General features: G+C 39.2%; 1 protein-coding gene across 4 annotated transcripts in view; it reads left to right on the forward strand.

The window, feature by feature from the left end:
- Positions 1 to 18,164, forward strand: part of GIGYF2 (GRB10 interacting GYF protein 2) — a 177,152-nt gene that overhangs the window by 45,826 nt on the left and 113,162 nt on the right. For all 4 annotated transcript variants that reach the window (XM_011980239.1, XM_011980241.1, XM_011980238.1 and 1 more), the window contains 2 exons: positions 10,650 to 10,779; positions 12,015 to 12,110. In XM_011980239.1, coding sequence (XP_011835629.1) covers positions 10,650 to 10,779; positions 12,015 to 12,110 — 226 coding nt within the window. The remainder of the gene's footprint in view (positions 1 to 10,649; positions 10,780 to 12,014; positions 12,111 to 18,164) is intronic.

Genomic DNA, 18,164 nt, shown 5'->3' on the forward strand with positions numbered 1-18,164 from the left:
AGATTGATGACATCGAACCAGTGTGCAATTAACTCTAAATGAGACAGAAACACTAAGTGATACGGTGTTTACTAAGGTCATCATTTTTGTGAATAATGTAAAACATAATGTTCAATAAGGAATACTTAAAATGAACCAATATATTTGTATCTTGGGGCAGTTTTGAAGATGGGAGAACTTTTAAAATTTCGGTAGGGACAAACCATGAGTGGCTGTAAGCTTTAACTTTTTTTTTTTTTTTTTTTTTTTGAGATGGAGTCAGCCTTGCTCTGTCACCCAGGCTGGAGTGCAGTGGCGCAATCTGAGCTCACTGCAACCCCTGCCTCTGGGTTCAAGTGATTCTTCTCCCTCAGTCTCCTGAGTAGCTGGGATTACGGGCACCCACCACCACGCCCAACTGATTTTTGTAATTTTAGTAGAGACGGGGTTTCACTGTGTTGGCCAGGCTTGTCTTGAACTCCTGACCTCAGGTGATCTGCCCACCTTGGCCTCCCAAAGTGCTGGGAGTACAGGCGTGAGCCACTGCGCCCGGCCAAAGCTTGAACTTTTTAAGGTCTGTGGAATCATTAGGTCTTAGATTATTTTTCTACATAGAATAAAAAAGTATATTACGTTATCATCAGAGCAGTTTAAAAGGGTATGATACATTCAATGCCAAGTATATCCTTTCTAGATATAAAGCAATAGTGTCTTTCTTTAAGCCTTTCCTCAAATGCTACCACCTTAGACCTTTCCTGACAATCTGTATAACTCTCCACCCTTTACTCCCTTCCTTGCTTAATTTTTCGTCATGTTTTTATATCAAAATGTAACATGCCAAATATTTTATGCATTCATTTTGTTATTTATATCCTATCTTTCAACCCCCACTAGACTGTGAGCTCCACTGAGGGCAGGTACTTTGATATAGATTTTTGTACAGTTTGTTCACTGCTGTATCTCCAGTGCCTGGCACATAGCTACTGAATAAATATTTATTAAATGGATGAATTGTTGGAAAGTAAAGTTGTTTTTAATGTTTTGCTCTTGTAAATGATATGTATGTATACCCTTGAACAATTTTGTTTTTATCACTGATCATTTTATTTGGATTAATTTCTTGGAAGTGGAATTATTAAATCAAAAGTTTTATTTTTAAGACTTTGGATGATATATGGACAGTTTGACCACTAGAAGGATTGTATGAATTGAATTATCATCTATGTGTTTGCTCTTGACAAAACACTAAGCACCGACTTGATAATTTTTGTGGTGCTAAATTCCTTAGATTTAGGTCTTTTAGAGTTTTTTGTTGTTAGTTTCATTAACAAAATAAACACACTTATTCCAGAAAATCTGGTGGAAACAATACAAGAGGAAAAAGAAAAGGGTTAGGCATGGGCTGGGCGTGGTGGCTCACGCCTGTAATCCCAGCATTTTGGGAGACTGAGGTGGGCAGATCACCGGAAGTCAGGAGTTTGAGACCAGCCTGGCCAACATGATGAAACCCCATCTCTACTAAAAATACAAAGTTAGCTGGGTGTGGTGGTGTGTGCCTATAATTCTAGCTACTCAAGAGGCTGAGACAGGAAAATCGTTTGAATCTGGGAGGTGGAAGTTGGCAGTGAGCTGAAATCGTGCCATTGCACTCCAGTCTGGACAACAAGCCTGGGCAACAAAAGCAAAACTCCTTCTCCAAAAAAAAAAAAAAGAGAAAAGAAAAGGGTTAGGCATGGTGGCTGGCCCCCAGCTCCCAGCACTTTGGGAGGCAGAGGCACGAGGATCACTTTGAGCCCAATAGTTCCAGGCAAGCCTTGGCAACACAGTGAGACACCCTTCTCTACAAAAAAATAAAAAAAAAATTAGCTGGGCTTGGTGGTGCATATGTTTGGTGTCAGCTACTTGGAAGGCTGAAATGGGAGGATCATTTGAGCCTGGGAGATCGAGGCTGCCATGATTGTGCCGCTGCACTCCAGCCTGGGTGATAGAGCAAGACCCTGTCTCCCAAAAAGGAAAAGAAAACAAAAAGACCACCAAAGGGAAAGATCTAGGTAGGACCCTAATCCTACCACCCAGAGTAACTTTGCTAACGTTTTGGTTTGTATCCTGTTTGCAAATGTATCTTCAAAATATTTAAAAAAAAAAATTTAGGCTGGGTGCGGTGGCACATACCTGTAATCCCAGCACTTTGGGAGGCCGAGGGCGGTGGATCACTTGAGGTCAAGAGTTTGAGACCAGCCTGACCAACATGGTGAAACCCCATCTCTGCTAAAAAAAAAAAAAAAGAAAAATTACAAAAATGTGCTGGGCACAGTGGTGTGCGCCTGTAATCCCAGCTACTGGAGAGGCTGAGGCAGGAGAATTACTTGAACTTGGTAGGTGGAGGTTGCAGTGAGCTGAGATCATGTCACTACACTCCAGCCTGGCTGACAAAGCGAGACTCTGTCTGTAACAAACGAACAAATATTTGGTGATTTAAAACACTTTTGAGCATCAAAAATCTATTCAAGTCGAGTGTGGTGGCGTGTACCTATAGTCCCAGCTACTGAGGAGTCTGAGGCTGGAGGATGACTTGGGCCTAGGCGTTTGAGACTAACCTGGGCAACATAGTGAGAACCCATGTTTAGAAACAAAAAACAAAACAAAAGAAAAAAACAGAAAACAACAACAACAAAAACCTACCCGGATAAGTCTAGATAAGGACTTTATTATAGGGAGAATAATTATAGACATTATCTGGCTTTCTTGGAAGGAGCCAAGAAAGCTCCTTTGGGAGTTTCCTCTGTCTCATCTTCTTGGTCTTAAGGAAGTTTTCCCAGGTTTTTCCTTGCAAAGATGAGGGAAGTACTTGTTTTCTTCCCCAAAGTATTTTATTTATACATGTGTTAAAATAGTTATGGCCTTGTGATGTACCTGTATATGTATTTGCGCCTTGCTCAAGAAGAGCTAATTCCATTAAGAAACGCACTGTATTTCTCTCTTTTGGTAAGCCCATTGTTGAGCTTAGTGTACTGGACATTGGCATTAATATTTAGTTAACTAGTTTAGTTAATAAATGAATGTTGAATGAAGCCATTAGGGTCTTATGGGGGGCGGGTAAGAGAATGCAAACCTGAGATTGCTAGCTTACTGTCGATAATTGTGGGATTATGTGAAAAATGAGACACATTTTGGAGGATGAGATGTGTTAATATTTCCAGTTTTCAGACAGAGTAAAATATTTCAATGTGAACGGAAGGAGTAGTAAATTAGATGTTTTTGAGGGGTATATTTTGGTAGAGAATATTTGTTCAGAAAACATTTTATCGAATGCTTACTCTGTTTTATGTCTTGGGTTAGGTGCTAAGGCAATAAGGAAGGATGAAAATACACAGTACCTAGTTTTGAATTTAATGGGGAAGCTGACACTAAATAATTTCACTATGTCATAATGCTGTAAAGGAATTATAATGCAAGCACAGGATATTCAGCTGCCTATTTGATTTTTCCACTTAGATTTCTTACAAGCATCTCATACTCCATATTTTCCAAAACTGATCTCGTTAGTTTTGCCTTTATATATATTTCATCTTAATACCATATGTGCCCATTTGCTCAAGCTAGCAGTCTCAGAGTTATCTTTGATAATTCGTTTTACTTCTCTGTTCCTATATCCAGTCTGTCACAACATCACGTCAGTTTTATCTCTACAGTATCTCTGGAATCTGTTCATTTCTCTGAATCTCTGTTGCTATCACCTTAGTGAAAGTTGCCACCACCTCTGACAAATTTTGCACCAGTGGCCTACTGATGTTTCCTGGCTTTTTTTTTTTTTTTTTTTTTTTTCTGGGGGAGATGGAATCTCACTGTGTCGCCCAGGCTGCGGTGGTGTGATCTCGGCTCACTGCAACCTCTGCCTCCTGAGTTCAAGCGATTCTCCTGCTTCAGGCTCCTCAGTAGCTGGGACTACAGGCATGTACCACCATGCCCGGCTAATATTTGTATTTTTTAGTAGGGATGGGGCTTTACCATATTGGCCAGGCTGGTCTTGAACTCCTGACCTCAAGTGATCTGTCCTCCTCGGCTTCCCAAAGTGTTGGGATTACAGGCGTGAGCCACTGTGTCTGGCTCCTGGCTTCCATTTTTATTTGTCTTCTATTTGTTTTCCTCACAGCAGCCAGAGTAATCTTAAAATGTAAATTAGAACAAGAATTCTCTAAAATCCCTTCAATATCTGTATGTCCACTTACATGACTTTATTATTTTCTTCCAGTAGCCTCTTAGTTTCATGAAGGCTGTACAGGAACTTGTGTTTAGCAAGGCCTTGAGGATCTCAAATTCTCTTTTTCCCTCCCTTCCCCCTGACTCTTTTTCCAGCTCTCTATCCTCATTCTTCCTTTCTCCTTCCACTTAACCTCTCTTCTTCCCAGCACCTCTCTCTACCCTGTTGGTGAAAAAAGATTAGGAAGAATATTCCTGATAGCAGAAAGGACGCATGTGAAGATAAGGCAAGGAACTGATTTAAGAGAGGAACTTCATGATGCATAATGTTTACCTTTGTTATGTGAAGTGTGGGAGATAGGAGCTTGGAGGCAACCCTTCTGTGTTAACAAGACTTGGATTTTATTGGTCATTGTATGCCAGTGAAAAAAGAATTGGGGCTGGGCGCAGTGGCTCACCCCTGTAATCCCAACACTTTGGGAGGCTGAGGCGGGTGGATCACCTGAGGTCAGGAGTTCGAGACCAGCCTGACCAGTATGGTGAAACCTCGTCTCTACTAAAAATAAAAAAAATTAGCCAGGTGTGGTGGTGTGTGCCTGTAATCCCAACTACTCAGGAGGCTGAAGCAGGAGAATTGCTTGAACCTGGGAGGCAGAGGTAGCAGTGAGCCGAGATTGGAGTGCACTGTGCTCCAGCCTGGGTAACAGAGTGAGCCTCTGTCTCAAAAGAAAAAAAGAAATAAATAATTCTTAATAACGTAGGGGAGTAAGACTAGTAAAATCGTTTAGGATGCTTTTGCAGCAGTCCAGGCGGGAAATAAAAGTGTGTGAATAAAAATTAGGTTAGTTGGATCAGGGGAAGACTTGAGAGACGGAGAATTTAGAACTAGTAGGATGTGGTAGTTGGGTATGAGAGATGGTAGAAGGTGAGGAGTAAAGTATGAATCCCAGATTTTTAATCCAGTGGCTGATTAAATTGGGATATCCTTAACTGTGTTTGAGAATATGGGCGGTGAAGGGGTTGGATTAATAAATTGATGAGTAGGGTTAGGGTTTTGGGCATATTGAACCTGATGGGCTTTACATGGTTGTGTATGAAAGCCTGACTATAGGAGAGGTCACAGCTGGACTTGAGAATCACAAGCTTACATAATAGAGGTGCCTTTTGACTCCCACACTTTCACACTATTGATTGCACACTATCCAAATTGCTTTCATAAGCTGAAGTTTGGATTTTGGACAACACTTACCAAGCGAAGATTTTGGGAGTATCATGGGGCTTTGACGGGCCTGCTGCTACCACTTGTTTACTACCCGTGGTAGAACTGGGCCTCCTTTGTTAAACAGATCTCATTATAGGCCAGAAAGATGAAGGCGATGAGGACAGAAAATTTTCCCGTGAATTTGGCAGTGTTGAGGTTGTTGATAAGCAGTGCAGGAGCTAGTGGAGTGGCAGGAGAAGCCAGGCACGCTGCGTTTTGAAGTGACTAAGAAGCGAGGAAGTAGAGATGTGTCTGGATGAAGAGGAAAGATGAAGAGTGCATAGCTAGAAGGGAGATGCTGCATCAAAAGTTTTAAACAAATGAAGAGATATGTTTAGAGACAGAAGAAAGCACATAGGGGTTAAATTTGTAGAAGAGAGGGTTGTATGGAGGAGGTAAAGATCACATATGGATTTTTTAACTTTTAGGTCCAGGGGTACATGTGAAGGCTGTGTAGGTAAACTTGTGTCATGGGGGTTTGTTGCACAGGTTTATTTCATCATCCAGGTGTTATGCCTGGTAACCAGCAGTTTTTCCTGCTCCTTTCCCTCCTCCTGCCTTCCACTCCCCAAGTAGACCCCAGTGTCTGTCATTCCCTTCTTTGTGTTCATGAGTTCTTAGGTGAATTTTTAATGAAGAATATTACACAAATATGTTTTAGCTTTTCTAAGTATCTGTAGGTGAAGAGGGACTTGGAATTGAATTTGTCAATTATTGAATCATAGTACAGCCATTATCCTAATTCAGGCAACTGTCTTTTAGTTTGAGTTACTGCCAGTTTACCTCAGTTTCTTTTTATAGCACCTGAAGGAAATCTCTGATTGTGTTATTATGTTATTTTTGTATTTTTTATTTTTTGTAGATAGAGTCTCACTCTCACCCAGGATAGAGTGCAGTGTTGCGATCATGGTTCACTGCAGCCTCTACCTCCTGAGGCTCAAGTGATCTTCCCACCTCAGCCTTCCAAATAGCTGGGACTACAGGCATGCACCACCATGCTCTGCTAATTTTTTGATTTTTGGAGAGACAGGATCTCACTGTGTTGCCTAGACTGGTCTCAAACTCCTGGTCTCAAGTGATCTTCCCACCTTGGCCTCCCAAAGTGCTGGGATTACAGGTATGAATCACCATGCCCGGCCTTTGTGTTACTCTTTTTTTTTTTTTTTTTTTTTTTTTTTTGAGACGAAGTCTCGCCCTGTTGCCAAGGCTGGAGTGCAGTGGCACAGTCTCGGGTCACTGCAATCTCTGCCTCCTGGGTTCAAGCAATTCTTGTGCCTCAACCTCCCGAGTAGCTGGGACTATAGGCACGTACCACCACACTTGGCTTATTTTGTATTTTTAGTAGAGATGGGATTTCACTATGTTGACCAGGTTGGTCTTGAACTTCTGACCTCAAGTAATCCACCCGCCTCGACCTCCCAAAGTGCTGGTATTACAAGCATGAGCCACTGCACCTGGCCTGTGTTACTCTTAATAGATCTGGTGACTATAAGAAATATTTAGTCTTGGACATTGGAAAACCATTGGTGATACATTGGAAGGGACAGGGTGGTGAATACATTTGAAATTTTATTGTGAGCAGCAATTGAAGAAATTAGGAATGTTCGGTCATGGGAAGGAGTCTTTGAGGAGTAATGGTGATTATTTGCCAATACCAGAATGATTTTCATTTGAAAGAGTGCTTAGATGTGTACTCCTCTGGTAGAAACTGTTGGGAAACATTGGTTTGGTGTTAAGGAAGATATTTTAAAACAATTTCTAATAAAATATACGTATATTTTAAACTGTGGCTATTTTAAATAGAATTTTGAGACCTAATTGTTGTAAAGATTGTGGTTTTTTTTGTTTTGTTTGTTTGTTTGTTTTTTGAGACAGGGTCTTGCATGGTCACCTAGGCTGGAGTGCAGTGGCTGTTCACTGCAGCGTTGACCTCCCAGGCTCAAGCCGTCCTCCCACCTCAGCCTCCTGAGTAACTGGGACCACAGGCATGAGCCACCATACCCGGCTAATTTTTGTATTTTTAGTCAAGGTGGGGTTTCATCATGTTGCCAAGCTGGTCTTGAACTCTTGTACTGAAGTAATCCACCCTCCTTAGCTTCCCAAGTGTTGGGATTACAGGTGTGAGCTAATCTGCAGCCGGTCAATTGTGGTCTTTTTAGTAAAAAAAACCTCAGTTTGAATCTTTGTTCTGCTGCGTGTGACTGTGGACAAGTTGTTTAACCCTTCAGCTTTATTTTTATCTGTTACATTTGGGTTGTTGTGAAGGTTAAATTAGATTAAATGAGCTAGTTCCTATGTAAAATTCTCAGCTTCAGTGTTCAGTGGATGTTAATTCTACTTCTTTAGTAAAGAGCCCAACTTTACAGGAATCTAATAGAAAGCAGTTTCTTGGAAGGTACTGGAGTAGTGCCTTTCTTCTTGAAAGGAGTGATTGGACCACTCCTTTGTGGGTATGTTGTTTTCTTACCTGGTTGTTTAACCTGTTTTGTGGGGGTTGAACTAAATGACCTCCAAGCCCACAAATATTTGGAAAGGAAACAAAGAGTAGCAATGAGCACTCCCAGAACCCAGGTTGTGGTATTTCTATAAATGAAAGCGAATCCAGAACCGCTGGAAATGATTGATTTCAGGTCTGAGGCAAGAAAAATACAAGATGATCCTGGAACGTTCTGACATACCAGATAGAAAAGAAGCTGTTAAAGACTGCTAGGGTCATGTCAAAAGGACCCAGGAACCAACCTGAAGAGTCTCCCACTTTTCAAAGATGAGACAATTGAAACACTGTTAATAATTGCTGTGAATTGAAATATATTAATAAAATAATGTGTTACTATTGGACACTGTTGGACTGTTGTGCAAGTGAACCTAGTCATTATTTTGAAAACAAATAAGACTTAAGGCTTTTTCCCTCCTTTCTTGTATTAAGCAGTATCATTCGGTAACTAGACCAAGTAGTATAAGAGGAAAATTTCTTTTTGCAGAAGTATTCCAACTAATATATAAGGGAGGAATGAAAGAATATAATCACTTACAACCTTAGTGAACTTAGGGAACCAAGCATTGATCATCAGTTACTGCAAGTATCACAAACACATCATCACAATGTGTGCCTCTTGATGGAATAATATACCCCTACATACGAAGTATTGCCAAAAAAGAACCCAAATTAATGAAAATCTCAAAATCTCTATACCCAGTCACCAATTTACATGAAATGCAAAAGACAGAGAAACATTTAATTATATCATGGATAAAATCAGCAAAACCCAGACTTTAAAAAAATGTTTTGGGTCAGGCGTGGTGGCTCGTGCCTGTAATCTCAGCACTTTGGGAGGCCACGGTGGGAGGATTGCTTGAGGCCCAGTTGGACGATATAGTGAGACCCTGTCTCTACAGAAAATACAAAAAGTAGCTGGGCATAGTGATATGCGCCTGTAGTCCTAGTTGCTCAGGAGGCTAAGGTGGGGGAATCCCTTGAGCTCAGGAGGTCAAGGTTGCAGTGAGTTATGATCGTACCACTGCACTCAAGTCTAGGTGACAGAGTGAGACGCTGTGGGGAAAAACAAATTCTTTGAGAAATAACATTCTTAAATATTTGTGTATGGAATGCTAAGCCAAAACTTTTCTTCAAAATAATATCAAAGGAAGCTTAGATAAGGTGGTGGAAAGAGCAGGATTCGCCATGGATTGTTAGTTTTGGGACTGAGTGATTGGTACACGGGAGCTTATCATCTGCTTCTTGGTGCATTTATGAAAATACAAAAATTTTCCATAATCAGTAAAAAAAAAAAAAAAAATTCCACCCCAACAGTCTCACTTTACTAATGCATATTTTTTCTTTAAATATTACTTTCTTCTTGTAAACACATTTTACTGTTTACTATGCGTACGCTATTTTTAATGTGCACATATTTACTGTGCTTTACTTGGCCTTCATATTAATATTTAATGTGTCATAGTTTAATAGATTGTTCCCTTTTTTGTTTTGTGAATAAATCTTAGCAATTTGGGGCACATATTTCGATGCTTCTGTTGAATTTTCCCTCCATCTAAACGAGAATTAAAGTAGCTTGGTCCCTTTAACCTTTGATACCAGCTACTCCTGATGTTAGTTTTTCCACTTGCTGTCTGACACAGTGCTACAGTAGAATCTTACTTGCCATTTTTTGCTGAAGTTTTCTTCCCTGTCTTTTTCCCCATAAAAATACATTATTTTAAAATTAAAATAGTCCCTTTTCCCCAAGTTCTGTTCTTTAGAGGCAACTTTTGTTATCAGTTTGGAGTATATTTTTTGTCTTCTTAGCAGTAAATGTAGTTTTCACTTTCTCTTTGTACTTTACTGCATTTTCAGATTCTCTACACTGACCATTAATTGCTTTTATTAAAAACATTGTGAAATATTTCAGGCATATAAAAATATAAATTGTGATAAACACCTGTGTATTCATTGGCAAGCTGCAAAAATTAAACATTGCAGGTACAATTAAGGCTGCCTTTATAGTCTTATCTTTTGTGGATATAACCTTATTCTCAATGTTGTGTTTGTCAATTTCATGTTTGTTTCTATGCTTTTGCTGCAGTTTGTATGTCTTGAAACAGTATAAACCTACTTGCAGGTTTATGCATTATATATACAAATTATTACTATAGGCTGTGTTTTGATTTTTCTTTTGTATAGCATACTTTATTAAATATTTTAGCCATTATCAAATTGCCAAATAGGTAATTAAATAATTAACTATTATCAAATCATTCTTCGAAGTGATTGTTTCAGTTTATAATACCATAAACACTACTTGAAAGTTTCCATTGTTTTACATCCTTACCAATACCTGGTATTATCAGACTTACTAAGTTTTATGAATCTAGTGAGGGTAAGGTAGTATCTCACTTTTGTTTTAATCATATGTGCCTTTTAAAATTTGGAAAAATGTGTCCCTTTTTCATTCTCTAAGCTTCTGGGGGACACAGCCATGATGCTTTTTAAGTTAAGGAATTGCCACATGGTTGTCTAGTTATCTCTCAGTAAACTGCCCTCTTAGTGTGCCATGACACACTAAGATTGTTTTAAAGCTAGTCTGATACTTTGAGATAGTAGGATTTCTTTTTGCTCTTCTAAAGAACTAAAATGATTTTTTTTGACAGTGTATAGTATAAAAAGTCTGTAGCACCAGAACATTTGACATATTCTTTGTCTTTTCTATTCTAGGCTCCGAGCTCTGTCCAGTGGTGGGAGTATTACATCCCCTCCTCTTTCTCCAGCATTGCCGAAGTATAAATTAGCAGATTATCGTTATGGCAGAGAAGAGATGTTAGCACTTTTCCTTAAAGACAACAAGGTAAGGAAGTAGGAAAAGAGTTCAAAATTATGAATGAGACTTTGGGATATATACCATGATGTATTGATACATGAAAATTGATTTATTTTACTAATGTATTGACCCATGCTTTTTCTTTCCATCTTACTGTTTCCCTGCTTTGAAGCCTGCAATGGTTAACAGAGGATCTTCTGAGTGTTATCACACACTATATTTTAGGCAGCTTCATGGAAACAGGAGAGTAGTCAGCACTTACTGCCTTCTCTAGCTAACTTCCTCTTAACCCCCCTTTCAAGTCTATTTGTATCCTAGTTCAGTGGCTAAGAAATGAAGAATTTTTCCTTTCTCTTTATTGTACCTCTTATCCTACTTTCCAGTTAAGAGGAGGAGCACCTTCGACTATATAAAATTTTTGGTGGAGAGAAAACCTTAAAATGTAACACTACATTTGTGTCACTTAGATCAAAACTGAAACAGTGGGAAGTATACTTTTATTATGACTTTTATCTTACTCACTGAGTGACTAGTAAGAAATAATATTTTGTATTTTTTCCCAATATGCTTTTTTTTTTGAGACAGAGTCTTGCTCAGTCGCCCAGGCTGAAGTGCAGAGGTGTGATATCGTCTCACTGCAACCTCTGCAACCCAGGTTCAGGTGATTCTTGTGCCTCAGCCTCCTGAGTAGCTGGGATTATAAACATGCGTTACCACACTTGGCTAATTTTTTTTGTATTTTTAGTAGAGATGGGGTTTCACCATGTTGGCCAGGCTGGTCTCCAACTTCTGTCCTCAAGTGATCTGCCTGCCTTGGCCTCCAAAAGTGCTGGGATTACAGGCTTGAGCCACAATGCCCCACCTCCAGTATACTTTGTTTTTCAATGATCTAGAACTTCACATTTTAATGGTGGTTGCTAAGGACACATACAATTGCTTATAAAACTCTCCTTATCATCTTCTGCTTTGCATTAAATGTAGAGACTTTTATTCCTCTACTTTGTGCTCTGGAATAGCAGAGTTAGTGCTAAATCCAAAAGTGGCAATCACTTGAGAAAGCTGGGGAGTATTGACTGGGGTTTTTAATATTGACTCTCTCAAAATGTGTAAGGACTGTAGAAGTCAATTATGGCTGAACAAGCTTTAATCTGTATTTGTAATAACAATAAACAGAAGAGTATTTTTTCTTGGATTTATCTTCTTGTATTTCTTCTTATTGCAGGAATGGCCTTAATCTCATAATCATGTGTTTGGTCCTACAGATACCTTCAGACCTTCTGGATAAAGAATTTCTGCCTATCCTCCAGGAGGAACCCCTTCCGCCATTGGCTCTGGTACCCTTTACAGAAGAAGAACAGGTTTGTAATTAGCTCTGAGCCCCAGCAAACCCTTATTCTTTTCCTGCTAAGGCATGAAAATAGGAAGTTACTATTTATGCGCTAAGGATTATCCTGCATCCTCATAGGTCTGCTTTCTTCTATTGGTATGTTGATGCTTATTAGTTGACTAGATTTTGCTGTAGTTTCTAGCTGTTGAGTATTATTTGGAAACGTTTGTAGATCCTTAAGGACATTGGGAACCATCGTTTAAAACTTAAGTAGCACTTTTGGAGGCCGAGGTGGTCAGATCACAAGGTCAGGAGATCAAGACCATCCTGGCTAACATGGTGAAACCCTGTCTCTATTAAAAAATACAAAAAATTAGCTGGGTGTGGTGGCAGGTGCCTGTAGTCCCAGCTACTCAGGAGGCTGAGACAGGAGAATGGCGTGAACCTGGGAGATGGCGCTTGCAGTGAGCCGAGATCGCGCCACTGCACTCCAGCCTGGGCAACAGAGCGAGACTCTGTCTCAAAAAAAAAAAAAAAAAAAAAACTTAAGTAGAGGAAGAGTGATTTGCGGAGAGGGGAGGAAATCATCTTTGCAAATAAACAGATGTTCAGAAGTAATTGCCAACTTGAATTCTTACCAGTGCATTTTACCACTAAGGGAAAAATGTAGATCTTCAGCTCAAAATGCATTCAGAACTCTTCTGTCACCACTTTGTGTGTGTGTGTGTGTGTGTGTGTGTGTGTGTGTGAGAGAGAGAGAGAGAGAGAGAGTGATGTGAGAAAGTAACACTTGTGGGCTAGAAAGTAGTGAATTTAGTGTTGTTCCTGTTTATAGTATACCTTGTCCTGTGCAAAGAAAATAAGAGTTTCTGATTTTAAGGAACTTAGGAGGAATGTAGAAAAATGGAAAAATAAGCCTTGTTGGAAAGCTTGAATGTTACTTTATGGGCATCCATATGGGAAGAAGAGAGTCCAGGGAGCCAAAAATACATCTGTTTGACTCTTAGGAAAAGCTAAAGCAAGAGGTAATAAAAATCTTTTCAAATACTCTATGAAATATTAAAATCCTGGGCATTTGAAAGAGAATTTTTCAAGAAGGTTTTAAACTATGAAATGTTTTGAACTATAAAAATGTTGGGGCCAGACGCATGACTCACACCTATAATCCCAGCACTTTGGGAGGCCGAGGTGGGCAGATCACCTGAGGTCAGGAGTTCAAGACCAGCCTGGCCAATGTGGTGAAACCCTGTCTCTACTAAAAACAAAAAAATTAGCAGAGCATGGTGACACATGGACGTAATCCCAGCTACTTGGGAGGCTGAGACAGGAGAATCACTTGAACTCGGAAGACAGAGGTTGCAGTGAGCCGAGATTGCGTCACTGCACTCCAGCCTGGGCAACAGAGCGAGACTCCATTTAAAAAAAAAAAAGAAAATGTTGGCATATGTCCTTTACACTTGGTACAAAAATGCAGAAGTGTGATCACAGGAAAATGCACCTCGGACATGGCTGTAGCCAAAGGTCTTCCTGGCAGAGGGGTAAAAACTGAGCCTTAGGAATTAGGGTAAAAAAGAATCCTGCAATTCAACTAATATTGTAATCCTTTCCATGCCAGCTGCCGCCTTTCCCAGAGGCAGCGAGTGTTGGCCATTTCTTATGTATTTTTCTGAGTAAATATGGAAATATATTTTCCTCCTTTTAATATAAGTGGTGCAGTTCTGTACTTCCAACGTCAAGTATTTTTATTCAAAGACTTCCCTGCAGTTTTGGAAAAATTTTTTTCCATCGTTTTTGTTTGCATTTCTTTGCCTGTAGCAGTAAACAGTTGTTTTTCAGATGTTTATTCATCATTTATATTTCTTTTAATATTTTTCGTACCTTTGCCAATTTTTCTTTTGGGATATTCATCTTTTTCTTGTTGGTTTATGCTATTTATATGAGCTCTGTGTGTGTGTGTTTTGTTTACTTATTTAGATTTTACTTTTTGAGATAGGGTCTTTCTCTGTCATCCAGGCTGGAGTATAGTGAGGGTCTCAGTCTGTCACACAGGCTGGAGTACAGTGGCATGATCATAGCTCACTGCAAGCTTGAACTTCTGGGCTCAAGGGATTCTCTTGCCTCAGCCTCCTGCATAGCAGGGAGTACAGGTGCATGCCGCCACATTTGGCTGATTTCGTTTTTTGTAGAGACAGGTCTCGCTCTTGTTATCTAGGCTGGTGTTGAACTCCTGGCCTCAAGCGATTCTCCTGCCTCAACCTCTCAAAGTGCTGGGCTTATAGGCATGAGCCACCATGCCTGGTCTGGCTCCTCATATTTTAAGGGCATTGACCATAGCTGTGCCCAGTAAGTTTTCTAAATGTCAAAATTGCATTTATGATTTTATTTATTTCTTTTTCTTTTTGAGACTGAGTCTTGCTCAGTCACTCAGGCTGTAGTGCAGTATCACAGTCTTGGCTCACTGCAACATCTCCCTCCTGGATTCAAGGGATTCTTGTGCCTCAGCATCCCGAGTAGCTGGGATTACAGGCATATACTAACACGCCTGGCTAATTTTTGTATTTTTAGTAGAGACAAGGTTTCATCATGTTGGTCAGGCTGGTCTCAAACTTCCTGAGCTCAAGTGAATCCTCCTGCCTTGGCCTCCCAAAGTCCTGGGATTACAGGCGTGAGCCACCATGCCCGGCCACATTATGATTTTAAATACAAAAGCTAATTTTACGAGCTTCTTATACCAGTTTTATTCTTTTGTGATTATTCTTTTAATTTTTAGCTATTTATATATTATTTTTTAAAATTTCCTTTTATGTTTCTTTAAATGATTTCCTAGATGTCTTAGAGACTAAATGTGTCAGAAGAGGGAGAAGGACATGCTGCTACTAGTTACCAAAATGAGGTAGACTTTTATTCAACAGAATGAATAATTGAATTACCCAGAAACGTCTTGTAACATTTTAAAGAAATTAGTGTGTAGTAAGTACAGAAATCACTTGGAAAATCAAAAATTATTTTGCAGATGTTGCTTGGAATCTGTTGGTTAACTGCAGCTGACCAGTAATAGTTGGTTAACAATTCAGAGAAGAATAAAATTCGATATACACTACACCTATACACCAAAATTAGTTCTAGAACGACTAAAGGAGTGTGTTTAATTTTGTTCTTATGATGGAAATGTTTATCTTAAGGTCTGTATTCTGTGATCACAGCATCTTGATGCAAGGATTGGGAGGTTTTCACTGTAGCCACAGAAGATCATCAGGTCCGTTTTGAAGGCATTTAAAAATGCATCGTTTGGGATTTCCTGATGCATATTTGGTAGCCTTCATCATTTACCAAATATGTTGGAGTAGGACAGTGCTTAAAGATGGCAAAAAAGTCATCAAAAATTTGATGTTTGTCCTTTGAATGATCAGGTACCCCTTCAGAGATTAGTATTGACTAGATCTTCCTAGACTAGAGTTTTGTATACTTTTTCTTTTGGTACTCCTAGGGAGGTAAATACTTTAATAACTTAAAGCAGGCTTCTTGCTGCATGTCTTTTTCCTGAAGTTAACTGAATATACTAACATACTCATTATACTGACATACTCATTCTCCCTCTCCCTCCATGTATCTATGTATCAAATATACTGAGGAAGAAAATGCATTACTCCTGCAATTTAGGTAACTGTTACAAGACTGGTGTATTTTATTTATTTGACATTAAAGAAATTACTTTATTTATTCATTCTTGAATAGATAATACTTGTATGTATACATAACAAAATTCAGAAAGCACAAAATGAAAAGCAAGTCTGTGACTCACCCAAACTCTGCCACCTATTACTCTTCCTCAGAAATAACCACTATTTCCATTTTCTTGTATTCCCTTCCAGGGGTGCTTACGGTGTCTGCAACTATCTGTATTTCCCTTAAACACTGCTTCACACACACACACATACACACACACACACAAATGGTAGCATGCTATGCACACAGTTCTATACTTGACAGCTTCTATTTATTTATTTATTTATTTATTTATTTACTTACTTACTTATTTATTTTTTGAGACGGAGTGGCACTCTGTTGCCTAGGCTAGAGTGCAGTGGTGTGATCTCGGCTTACTGCAACCTCCACTTCTTGGGTTCACGTAATTCTTCTGCCTCAGCCTCCCAAGTAGCTGGGATTACAGACACCCGCCACCACACCCGGCTAATTTTTGTATTTTTAGTAGAGATGGAGTTTCGTCATGTTGGCCAGGATGGCCCCGAACTCCTGACCTCAAGTGATCCACCTGCCTTGGCCTCCCAAGGTGATGGGATTACAGGCGTGTGCCACCATCCTCGGCTATTTTTTGTAATTTTAGTGGAGATGGGGTTTTGCCATGTTGGCCATGCTGGTCTTGAACTCCTGGCCTCAAGTGATCCGCCTGCCTTGACCTCCCAAAGTGCTGGGATTACAGGTGTGAGCCACCGTGCCTGGCACTTTACAGTTTTAAGCTAAGCGTCTAAGAGGTCATGACATACTTACTTAGCTTTTAGTATGTATTAGACACTGTTGTAAGCACTTAACATTTAATGTGTAGAGTGCTTGCAGTGACCCGTGAGGTAAATAAAAATATACCTATCTACATTATATAGATGAGGAAAATGAGGCACAGAGAAGTTGAGTGAGTTTAGGGGCCAGAATTCAGTCCCAGGGAGTTTGGCCTCTCCGTGTTCCTAATTACAAGTATGCTCCATATCCCTGTATATTAGGTTGACCACAGGACATTGCAGTTTTTGTTATCATACAGTTCTGCCTAAGAAATAGAGTTGTGGCTGGGCACAGTGGCTCACGCCTGTAATCCCAGCACGTTGGGAGGCCAAGGTGGGCAGATCACAAAGTCAGGAGATCGAGACCATCCTGGCCAACGTGATGAAACCCCATTTATACTAAAAATAGAAAAAATTAGCCGGGCATGGTGGCATGCACCTGTAGTCCCAGCTACTCTTGAGCCAGGAGAATCGCTTGAACCTGGGAGGGGAAGTTTGCAGTGAGCTGAGATCGTGCCACTGCACTCCAGCCTGGATGACAAAGCGAGAAAGAATTGTTTCTTTCTTTCTTTCTTTTTTTTTTTTTAAATCAGCAGTACGGAATTTTACATGTGGAAGACCATGATTTTTAAATTAGGATTGGCTAATACGTAGATGGCTTCCATATTTTGCCTTTATAAACAGTACTGTAGTTAATGATCTTTCTATTTATGTTAGTTTTTACTTGGGTAAGAAGTAGAATTGTGTCGAAGGGGATGGACATTTAAATAATTTTTAGAAATTGCCTTCTAGAGAGATTATACTAGTTTATACTTTCATCAGCAATGTATGAGAGTTTGTGAAAATATATGAGTTTGTCCCCACGTGTACAAATGGGTGCATTTGGGTTTTATATATGTGATAGTTTGGTTAATAGGTGTTCAACTGCATGGGATCCTAGCATACATAATGCAGTTAGCTCTGACCACCATTATTTCAATATTAGAGTATATTAATCTGGATTTTGGGACTTCATACTGTTGTTTAATTATGATAATACCCAGAGACATTATTCAGTACCCCACTGCTGACTCTGTTCTAAAAGGTAAGTTAATATGTATGTTTCAATCAGCTTTCTTTTTTATTAAGTACATTTTATTATAGTTTGAAATAGAAATATAATTTTTGAGTTTGGTGTCTTTCTCTTATTTTTGGTTGTCAATTATATCTTAAGTCTTTAGTTTTGAAGTTACTTGATTATATAATTATATACCTATGAACTGAAAAAAAAATCTTATTTACACTGATAAGTTCCTAAAACTTATTGAACAAATTGTTGTGAATATTCTGAAAAAAGCAGCTAGGAGAAAATGACCTATTTATTACAACAAATTAAATAATGAAAGTAGAAGTTTTTTTTTTTTTTTTAACAATTAGGTGTTGACTTCTTCAAAAGAAGGTGGTATAGACATTATATTTCAGTTGATTTTAAATCAAAATAGAAAGTCAGTGGAAACCAGTTTGGCCTAAAATATTAGTTGAATTGCAAGATTCTTTTTTACCTTACTTCTTTCTTTTTTTTTTTTTTTTTT

Source organism: Mandrillus leucophaeus, unplaced genomic scaffold (genome assembly GCF_000951045.1).
Source record: "Mandrillus leucophaeus isolate KB7577 unplaced genomic scaffold, Mleu.le_1.0 Scaffold21, whole genome shotgun sequence".
Classification (NCBI taxonomy): Eukaryota; Metazoa; Chordata; class Mammalia; order Primates; family Cercopithecidae; genus Mandrillus; species Mandrillus leucophaeus.